Raw genomic sequence first — 11052 nt, 5'->3', positions numbered from 1 at the left:
CCTCCTCCTCTCCCTCCTCCTCTTCCTCCTCCTCCTCCTTCTCCTTCTTCCTCCTCCTCTTCCTCCTCCTTCTTCTTCTTTTTAGTATGGAATACAGTTTATTTAGAGCATGGGGAGGGGAGTTGAGGATGGAGTAGCGATAGAGAAAGGAAGAAAGAAAGAGAGAAAGAGAGAGAGGAGAGGCCAGCCAGGAATGTGTGGAGAGAAAGGGAGAGGGTAATGGGGAGAGAAGGGACAGAGAGGGTGAGAGAGTAGGAGAGTAAGAGTGACTTTAAGCTTTTTAATTCTTTGACACCCATGTCATCCATGAAGGGGCTTCACAGTCTGAGAAATGGAGATCTCCTTGACTAGTTTAAACCAAAGGGTTTTGCTTGTGCTAATTAAAAAGTTGAACTAAGTTTAACAACGTTTCCAGTTGATTTGATTTCTAGTCAAAGTGTGGGCAACCACAGAACTATGAGGGCGAAAGAAAACTTCAGTAGCTTTTACACCTGGACCTGGGCCATGGAGTTTGACTTGACTTCTCTTAGTTAAGTGCCTTGGGTATTTTGATGTTTATAGAAGTAAGCATGGTTTTAATTCTAAGATCAAGTGGAGCAAATGGTAAAGGCTCAGATGTTACTTTTAAAGAACAATGACATCTTCAAATAAGAAAAACAATATAACCCTGTTAAAAGGGAAACATCTTTTGTGTGAGGCTGCTCTCGGGCCTAGTTCTGTGGCCCTGCATTGTGCCCTGTGTACAGCAAGCTCAGAACTCGCCCAGAGGGTAGAGGTGACTTCGTGGTCATAGGTCACATGTGGCACCCTGTGCTGGAGATGGAGAGGTCTGAGCCACTGTGGGAAGTCTGCTTAACAGGGCTGTGCCTTCTTTCTAGTTCCTCTGTTCCCAGCAGTTCATTGTGTCTTTCAGGTTCTACCGTGTGGCATCCCGACTGTAAGCAGTCCACCAAGACCGAGGAGAAGCTGCGGGTAAGGAAACAGTCAGAATGGGGCGCCCTGGAGGTCACCGCTGTGTGCTTACCAGTTCCTGGGCTTTGGGGAAGTGCTTTTCATGGGCTTTCCTTGTAGAAAACCTGAGGCCCAGGGCCAAATGACCAACTAAGAGGGTTCCACCCCCAACTGTAAATATGTCGTGATTGCTGTTTTGCTGTTTCAAGCTTGTGTTGGACTCAGTTGGCCTCACTCAGTGTCTCGTACAGCTGAGGAAAATGATTCACCAAGTAGCCCTGGTAACCCTCTTGGCTTAAAACCATCATGCACCATCTTGCCCCAGACTCTGTAGCTATTCCTTAGCTCTGGTGCGTTTTGCTCATTTCTCAAATCCAAGTTCAAAAGAGCAGCCTCTAGCTCCAAAAGGTACAAGTGACTCAGGCATAAAGCCTTGGGGCAAGGCTAATGCTGACACCAGCTATATGATTGGTCCATCCTCATTGCTGTCCTAGAGGGCAGAGCTCCACTCCTGGAGATAGAAAGCCCAGACTCTAACCTAGAGCTAGAGCCCGGCCTTGATCCAGGTGTTCACCCAGCTGACTTCTCCTCACGGTGAGGATCAAGCTTGATCCGGTCCCTCTGTTTAGTGTCCCAGGGGAAGGAAAGCAGGGACTGACTTTAACCTTCTTGTTGTCTAGATTTAGTCATGGAGCCCCCTTGGCCTCCCCGTAGTAGGCATTCATCAAAGGAACACTTAGTGGATTTTTCAGGTCCCTTCACTGCCCCCTTTGGAATTGTCAGCTCTGTTTTCTTATCTCCTTTTGATCCTTATTACTGGCGTATATACATGCATGGGGAACTTTACTCTTTATTCTGTTGTTAGGGGCAAACTTTAAGTAGAGGAAAGAGAAAACCTCAGAATAATTGAAGGCCGGGGGAAAGCAGAGGGACGTGTCTGCCAATATTGGAATGGTTTTCCCTGCTTCTGAAATACAGCTTCAGTATACACACACACACATGCATACACAGAGAGAGAGAGAGAAAGAGAGAGAGAGAGAGAGAGAGAGAGAGAGAGAGAGAGAGAGAGAGAGAGAGAGAGAGAGAGCTATTAACTAATGGCCCTGAAGTCCATTCATCCAGCAGGCAGACTGAGTTTGGCATTTGGAGGGAGCACGGGCATTCAGGCAACAGGCCACCTTCCCAGAATGTTAGAGCTGGTGCCTGTGGACACTTTGTTCTAGAGATGTAAAACTGCAGCTTTGGGGCTTCTGCCCAAAAACCACCCAAGGAGCCCTCATACATCCCATCTCTACAGGGTGGCTTTTGTTTTCTAAAGAATCCTTTTTTCCCCCAACTTTATCCCTGATGAAGTCTCTGTGCAGAAAGGAGAGGAATGTTAATGAGGCCAGACCGAATGGAATGGGCACATTTTTCTGTAAGGATAGCTGCAGATTGCAGATCCTCTCCCTAAAATGATTACAAAACAAAATAAACTCTTGAACACATTTCTACGAACTCTCTAGAGAAGCTCATGGAAAAACAAGTAGTACAATATTTTACTGGTTCTAGTCAAGAGGAATTTTCTTGCTTTGTTTTGTCCCTTTTGTAAGCTTTCCAGAAAATTCCTGAGCTTTTCTCTCTGATGTCCTCCCTGGGTGGTAGGTTGGCTCTAGGTCACCATCATCCATAGGAAGGGGCAGGGCTCACCTGAGGGAAGGGTCTGGCCCAGAGTTGGGGTACAGGCTGATGCTGTTGAGCCTTAGAGAGAGTACGTTTTCAACAGAGGAATTAATCTAGAATGCTTGAAGGGTGTGTCTACGCACACATCTTGAGCCAAGATTTTCTGGCCTTTTACCATATGTCAAATTAGAGCAGTTTCCATAGCAAAATGAAAATGTTTGAAGGCTCCAAGCAACGCCAGAGTGAGCCACGTTCTTGATATTTAAGAACTCATGGGGCATTTGTAACAACAGTCTTGGGGTCCCTCCTGGGGCATAAACACAACAGTGTCAAATAATTGCAAAGGACTCAGTGAGCTGGTCAGAATATAGATAAGCATATAGTAGATAAATATACTGTGATTTGAAGACCAGCTGATGTGCATTTAATACCGGGCCCCAGACTGACCCCTGAAGCAGCACACGTGTCTGCAGTCACTATTGACTGTCTGTTTTCCTTCAGTCCTTTTATGTATTCTTCATAGTGTTTCTGAATGAGGCTATCTTAAAATTCATTCTTCCTTTCTCTCGTGTTTCATGGCAGCCACCAAACATTCCGCGCTCTTCATCCGATTTCTCTTATCCCAAAAGTCTGATTCGTCGCACAGGACGGTCCCCAGCTCTACAGGTTGGCGTTGTGTGGCTTAGAGCAGCCGGCCTAGGTCCAGGCTTCTGTTGCTTCTCCCCCATCTCCCTCCCCACCCCCACGCCCACCCCAGGCTGCTTTTATCATCTAACTTTCTCAGCTCCTGTAGAGGGCAGCGGCTTCCCTCACCTCATGAGTGCTCCTCACGGCCCCGCTTGGTTGGTTTTCTTCTCTATAGATGCTTGCCTTCTGAGCAATGGTTGAACTGATGTTTTAATTAAAGCTAGCGCACAGGAAGCTGCTGTTTGGTCTTGTGCCCCCACATTTGTTCACTGAACAAATATTTTCCACACGCTCAGTATAGTGCTGGGCCAGAAGCTATGTATCCAGCTTTGTAGGGTTAGGAAAGACACGTAGTAAAATAGGCTCCAAATTGGGACATGGCTCCAGGACATGGGTAGGATGGATCATGTTCTTGGGGATGTCAGAGAAGGGCAGAGTTCTCTAGGGGTGGTTCTAGGACAGAAGCAGTTGTAAATGTGAGGACAGATAAGATTGAGACATGAAGTGGGGACAGCTGGGTAGCCGGATGGGCACCTGGAAGCTGGGAGCCAAGAGCAGCAGTGCCCATAGTGAGTGGGGTGGAAGAGAAGGGAAAGCTGGCCATGCCCTGCAGAATTTCCAAAGAATTGCTATGAGAGATGGTCTCATAAGATCTTACAGAGGACGCCGACGCGCCTCCCCTCCGACACACGGAGGGACCTTCCCCAGTCTCCCCCTTGGTGAGACAGGAACTAGTATTGAAGGCTAGGTTGCTGTTAGCCATCCTCTTCCCACTGTGCTCAAGTGGACAGTGACAGAGAAAGCAAGGCTATCTTGGTTGGGTGCTAACTGCTGCCTGCAGCAGAAGTAGGGGGAGACTCCAAGTACCTGAGAAACCACAGGCAGCTTTTCGGAAGCGCCGCCCCGCAGGCCCAAATGAAACACTTTCCAAATCCCTGCTGCAAGCTCCTGTTCCATCTCTGCCTCCACCTCCAGCCTGCGCCTTCCAGACTTCACTAAGGATGACAATCTCGGGGGCTTCCATTTTTACTAAACCATCATGTTAGAGAAGCTGAAGGTGGAAGGAACCCTTTAGGGAAGAGGCCCCGAGATTTTGTCTGTGACCTGAGGCTGACAGCAGGCCACAGGCTTGGAGAGCCTGTGAAGAGGAAGGCACTCCAGACTTGGACTCTCCAACTCCAGGCCTCGGGCCCTGCTCCGTGGTACTTGCCTGGTCACCAGCTTGGTTAGCATAGGATCTTTATTCTATTTTTAAAGTTCGGCCCTGGTGCAAAGCTCCAAGAGACAACAGAAGGGAAGCATCCTGAAACCACAGGAGTAGCTGAAGGGTGTCCCTGCTGCTAAATGGGCCTGCTTAGAGCAAGGGCCTCTACTTGGGAGGCAGCAAGCTTCCTTTTCAATCATAGTACATTCTTAACGAGCATTCCCCGCCTCCCCCATTGACGCTTTAGTCAACTGATGCTGTTTTCCTGAGTTGAGAAGCAGGATTTCAAATATGGATTTTCACTTGTTTCTAAGTTTTGGGGCTGAGTACTCTGTCCCCTTCAGTTTAAGAAATCTGGAGCAGGAGATGGAGCTGGGGACCTGTATTTAATCAGCTCTCCTCCCCTCTTGGCCTTGTTCTAAAGGGACATCTGATTCCCATTATTCAGCTGTTAAAAAAAAAAAAATCAATGAAGTCACCACTAGCTCCACTCAGAAAGTTGTAAACAGCTTAGGGACCCAGCAGAGAAAGCATGCCATTTGTAAAGGTCTCCTGCTTCAGTGGTGACAAGAGATGAGGGTTGCTCACCAGCATCTTTCAGAAGCCTGGGAGCTGCTACAGCCCTCTCCCCTGTACAGCAGCCCTTTGCACCATGTAAATGAGGCAGCTGTGGTGTTAGATGCATCTGCCCTTCCCTCTGGGGACAGTCAGGACTCCACACCCTGTAAGTAAGTCCTGGAGTTTGCTGCAAAGCAGCCACCTTCTAAAACGAAAGTCATTTTTAAAGTTTACATTTAGAGGTCACTCCATCTGTTCTTCTGAATTGAAGCCATTGAAGCCACGCTTAAAGGGAACACTTTCTGATTAATTACTTGGAGGAATTAGCCCCAGGGGAGCAGCAGAGACATTTGCACGTAGGCCAAACATTGAGCATTGTTGATTCAGGATACCTGGAGCACACAGTGTTCTCATGGCCAAGTGTGTAATAACCTGGTGTGGGCCACCTGCATTCAATTTATTTTTTAAGATTTATTTATTTTGTGTATATGAGTACACTGTAGCTAACTATCTTCAGACACACCAGAAGAGGGCATTGGATCCCATTACAGATGGTTGTGAGCCACCATGTGGCTGATGGGAATTGAACTCAGGACCTCTGAAAGATCAGCAGTCAGTGCTCTTAACCGCTGAGCCATCTCTCTAGCCCCACTTGCATTCATTTTTAAAAAGGCATTCCTGCTGCTGTTCATTGAAGGCAAAGTCATGAATTGACCAACCTACCAAATGGGCATGAGACTGTTTTCCTTCTGGGACCCATTCACTCACCTGCGGTGTCATAATGCTATTGAAATCTATGACAGATTAAACATGTACCCGATGTGTATTTTCCCAAGGAGATGGCTGTCCAAGGCTTTATGTGTGTGTGGAACAAGGAAGCCATGTGGCTTGCTGTCTCGGTAATGTCACTGCAGTATTCTCTGCCTCGTTGCTGGTGTTGGTCAGCAGGCAGTCCCACAGAAACAGCCAGACCCTCAACCTTGACAAAGGCTGATGGTGTTCCTGAGGTGTATGTACCTACGGCATCTTCATTCATCTTCCCCAAGCACAAATGGTTTTCCCTGAAGGAGTCCACTTCACACTATCTGTAGTGTGTACAGATAGATTCTAAAAGGATTCCTTCTTCTGCAGCTTCTGTCGCCACCCTGTCTGGTGAACTCCAGCAAAAATCTCAGGCAGGTACTGTTAACACCAGCAGTGCTTAGATAAAGCGGCCACCTTCTGCCAATAGCCCCTCTAGGTGCCACCTTCTGCCAATAGCCCCTCTAGGTGCCACCTTCTGCCAATAGCCCCTCTAGGTGCTCCTAAGATCTTTGATCTGGTTGCCCATCACCCTGTAGTTTCTCTCACCTTCTTAGAGCATGGCTTTAGATGCAGGAGCCTTAGCACCCTGGGACTGCTGAAGCGGGCTGGGCTGGTGGGGCAGCAAAGGGCTTTCCAGCTCTCTCCTAAGGAAAGTAAGTGCTGATGTCATTTCTCCACTTACACATCCAGACTTCTGGTAAGTGCTTAATGCTTTAAATATAAAAGCTTTAAATATAAGGAGGCGGAAGCGCCCAAACTTCTTTCTCTTTAAGCGGAAGCGCCCAAACTTCTTTCTCTTTAATCCTACTTACAATACTGTAGCTCTGTTAAGACACAGGTAGACAAAGGGATCATCTGACAGACAGTTAGAAGGCTTCTTTTCAAAGGCTTACTGAAACAAAGCAAAAGCCTTTTCCCATCCGGCTGCTGAGCAGTGATTACACTGCCAGTTGCTCTCCTGGTCATTTGAAGTGAAGTTTTGGTATCCCAGGGAGGTCTCTCTCCATTTAAAAAGCAAAACCACAACACCTTTCTGAAATCAAAAGTGAGCGTGGGAAACCATGCTGAGAGAATCCAAAGCAGAGCAAGTGTCCTTCCTGAAAGGCTGACTGAGGACAGTTCTGTGCCACTGGCCTCCCAGAGGAGGCTCCTTCCTGCTGTCAAAGATTAAACTCTTTGCCTAATCTTCTTGGAAAAAACGCTTAGAGACCACAGCTGTATATAGGTCCTGTATCTCCCTGTGCTCTCCTACCCACCCACCTTAGCTGTAGCCTAAGATGGCGCAGGAAAAGTCAGCGTGGATTTCTGACTCTGCTCGGAAGTTGTTGGTTTTGTGCTGTGTGGAGACAGTGTTTAAAGGAGAGTGACAATGTGTCCGCTTCCAGCGGCTGCTACATCAGCCGGTTCCTCTCCTGAGTAAAGGAGGGCAGTGGGCATTCTGTGGGATAGAAACGGAGTGCCTACCTTCATACCTTTGAAGTCACCTCCATGTGTATTATATTTGTGTAATATAGACAAGAGAGTGACTTTTTTTTTCCCACCTAAACCCTTGGAAGGCAAACTAGAAACAAAAGCTGCTGACCAATGAGTTAGTGAATCCAGTTCATACCAGGCTGCCAGGGGACACTGGGCAACTGAGTTGAAGTGAGTAATGTAGGTTAAATAATTGCATCTAAACATACAAAATGTGGGTCATCTTAGGATTTAGATGCCATCCAGTGAGGGAGGGACACTGGAGGTTGATAAACAGCGCTCAGGAAATGAGGGCTTCAAGGTTGAAGTGAATTTTGATTTGGGTGATATTATGTTGCATACTGTAGAACTGGGGTTAAGGTTAGGGTTAGGGTTAGGGGGGCGTCAGGCACTGTCATGGTCACAGTTCTGAACCTTGTATCCATTAGGAAAAAAAACAGCTGGAAAAATGGGAGAGTTTTGTTGTAGTTTTTGGTTTTGATTTTTTGTTTTTGTTTTTGCTTTAATAATAAGATGATGATTTATAAAATCCTAGATGTTTCTAATTGAATGTAAATTTCTGGAGGCTGAGGTAGGATTTTGGAAAGGACAGGTATCAGCTCAGGGTCCCCAAGACCAAGTTCTCAGCACAGAGACTTGTTTGCCTAAGAGGGACAGAGGGCAGGAAGTAAACCACAAAGACCGGAGACAGAAGAATTGGGAGAGGGGGCAGGGATATTTGTCCTGGAGGGACAAAAGTCTGCTTCTGGAGAGAGAGGGAGGGGAGACGTTGGCTGGGGCCATAGGCTAATGGTGGCTTATAGAAAACCCCATGTCAGGACACACTGTTTCATTTTAATTGGCTGCGTTAATTAGGGCAGGCTGAGGGAGCTTTTGCTGGACTTCAGTACTTTGGTAGCTGGACCTCCATAGTCAGCCTCAAATGGAGGCAGTGGCCAAATAAGGGAATACAGACATGGTGGATTGCTGTAGGAATATAATGTAATGATTTTTAGCAAGGCAGAGAGCATGAAGGTGAAGGGCAAGGCTGACCAGAGCCATGTTTGTGAGCTGGCTAGAATCCCTTCAAGGATTATATGTTTAAGGCCAGCCTGAGCAACTTAGGCTCCTTCTCAAAATATGTTAGGAGAGGGCTTGGAAACGGAGCTGTTACTTCAGTTCCAGGACAAATAAATAAAATAATAAAAAAAAAAGAAACAATAGGATCTTTACATTTAGGATAAAAACTCTAAAGATGATTGTTTAGCTATTAAAAATAATTTTACCTTCAAAAAGGAAAATAATCTCTATGGGTTGAACCTATCTATGATGGTGAAAACCAGTGTTGTTCAAGCCTTGAGCAGAGTCCAAGGAGCAGCAAATCCAGCACCATGTGACAGACAGGACATGGTGTTAAATGCTAGGGATGAGCCATGGGTAGAAGTCACTGTGTATGAAGGGATCCGAATGAGAACACTGACAACTCCAGGCAGGAAAGCGCCCGTAGCTGTGACAGATCTTCTGACAGACAAGCTGTGACACATTTGAGTCTAAGTTCTCTAGCTATGGCTAACTGCAGATAGCCTGGTCTATGCATCTCCCACTTGAAGAGAATATTCTCAGTAGGTATGGAACACAGATCTGAGACCAGGTGCAATGTCTGAAAAATATTGACCACCTCCATATGCCTGGCTAAGGGCCTGGAGCTGTAACCCTCTGCTCCCATTCAGCCCTGGAGACTTAGTTTGTTGGGAGTGCTGCCTTCTTAATCCATCTAAGTAGAAAAGTTGAAGAGCAAAGTTTTTAAAATGAAAAACGTGTGTCACCAGGATTTAAAAGAGTGACTCAATTCCAGAAGCAGATTGTAACCTTGACATGTTGCATGTAGCTGTATTTTGTCCAGTGTAGATAGGAAAGCCAAGGGGGGATTCTAATAGGAACTCCAGACCAAAGTAGGCACCCTATCTCAAAAGAGGCTGCCAGAACTCCTGAAGATAATGCCTGAGGTTGTCCTCTGGCCTCCATATGAACACATATATGTGCATGTCACTGCCCCATACACAAACACACACGTACATCCACAAACATATTTGCATGTGCATTACCCCCTTACACATACATGTTCAAACATACACACATATACCCTCAAATACATTTGCATGCGCATTACACATACAGACATACACACACACACACACACACACACACACACACACACACGTATGCATGTGAACACACTTGATGTGCATTACCCCCCCAAACACATCCACATGAGCATTACCTCCCCCCACACACATACATACATACACACACGTGAGCAAACACATTTACATGTGCATTACCCCCCCCACACACACACACATGCACACAATCAATCATGTGTGTGTTATAAGGGACAACATCTCTTTTTTTAAGGGACCTGCATTTTGCTTGTGCCATGTTAATATTTGGGCTAGGAAATGGATCTTGAAACTGGACATATTTGAACATTGTTGGGTAATGTGGGATATTTCTCAGTGAGATTCATTGTTCCTGGGAACTTGTCAATCTAATCACAATTAGAGGATGGGTACATGGCAGGTGTTGGGGAGAAGGCTCAGCTTGTCAAGTCAGGCACACCTCCTCCTGGCTGTGCTGTGATTTCAGGCACACCTCCTCCAGGCTCTGCTGTGATTTCAGGCACACCTCCTCCACGCTCTGCTCTGATTTCTTCTACCACCTCCACATAGCTATTGCAGAAGTCCCAGACAACCTGAGAATAGCAGCTCACAGCCTCAGGCAGGCTCTGCCTTTCACAGTGAATCCGACCACTGCTGCCCTGAGCTGGCCAATTTGTCTTTGTGGCCGTGCCTCAGACATGAGCTACTCAGTACCCTGAGTACAAGTTCTTCTGGGAACTTCCTGTCCTACTCAAAGTACCAAACTGAAACCGACTGTATCCGAGAGTTCTGTTTTAACGCCATAGATTTTATTTCCCAAGAAGTAGCTACACAGACAAGAGGAAGGCGTTCACGAAGGCTTTGCTTTCTTTATAGTCTGTTCCAGAATGTGCCACCCAGAGATAAAAAGCCACTGAGCCTGCTCTGTACCTCCTATTCTTGCCCCACACCCAGTCTCTTCCATCTTTCCAGGGGCTCACCGCCTCCCAACACCACAGGGACTCTGGTTAGACTCAACCTGTGTAATAAACCTGAGGATATACTTACAAGGGAAATAGCCTGTGGACTGAGGAAGAGGGAGGCTCTGAGGGGCAAGTTCAAGTTAAAGTTGGAGGAAGAAGTGAACCAACCAAGGAAAGTTGGTGGGAAGAGCAGATCGGGCAGTGGAGCTGCCAGGATAAAAGGCTGGAGGCAGGGACACAAGGCTGCTCTTGAGGGGGCAGGTGACAAATGACGAGGTAGAAGAAGAAGAGGGGACCTGATCCTGAGGCCCCAGCAGCTGTGATTTTACCTCAATTGGCCACTGAGGCAAAACCAGCACAGTGACGAGGAACCAGGTTCCTCAAAGGTTTCTCTCTTGAAATAACCCCAGGGTGTGCTCTGCCATGGTTCTGCAGACTGGAGCTGGGTCACTGCACTGGCATGGAGCTGGGCTGAAATGCACAGCTTCAAGATAGACTCCTGGTCCAAGCCCAGGGTTCCATAAGGGACAAGGAAGAGACACTGGTTTTCAGGCCCTTTCCTTCAAGTGTGTACCTTCCATCCCACACCATGCTCACGGGTCCCATGCCACAC

The 11052-nt window shown here is 47.0% G+C and overlaps 1 protein-coding gene across 14 annotated transcripts in view; it reads left to right on the top strand.

The window, feature by feature from the left end:
- Window positions 1-11052, top strand: part of Ablim1 (actin binding LIM protein 1) — a 295395-nt gene that overhangs the window by 248357 nt on the left and 35986 nt on the right. For 13 of the 14 annotated variants that reach the window (XM_031390813.1, XM_031390818.1, XM_031390810.1 and 10 more), the window contains one exon: window positions 914-972. In XM_031390813.1, the coding sequence (XP_031246673.1) occupies window positions 914-972 (59 nt within the window). Of the gene's footprint in view, window positions 1-913; window positions 973-3195; window positions 3280-6193; window positions 6242-11052 lie in introns of all 14 variants that reach the window. The other variant, XM_031390824.1, reaches the window with a different exon arrangement.

This window comes from Mastomys coucha, unplaced genomic scaffold (assembly GCF_008632895.1).
Source record: "Mastomys coucha isolate ucsf_1 unplaced genomic scaffold, UCSF_Mcou_1 pScaffold21, whole genome shotgun sequence".
Classification (NCBI taxonomy): domain Eukaryota; kingdom Metazoa; phylum Chordata; class Mammalia; order Rodentia; family Muridae; genus Mastomys; species Mastomys coucha.
Note: the sequence above shows the minus strand (reverse complement) of the source record. Positions and strands in the feature narration are given on the sequence as shown.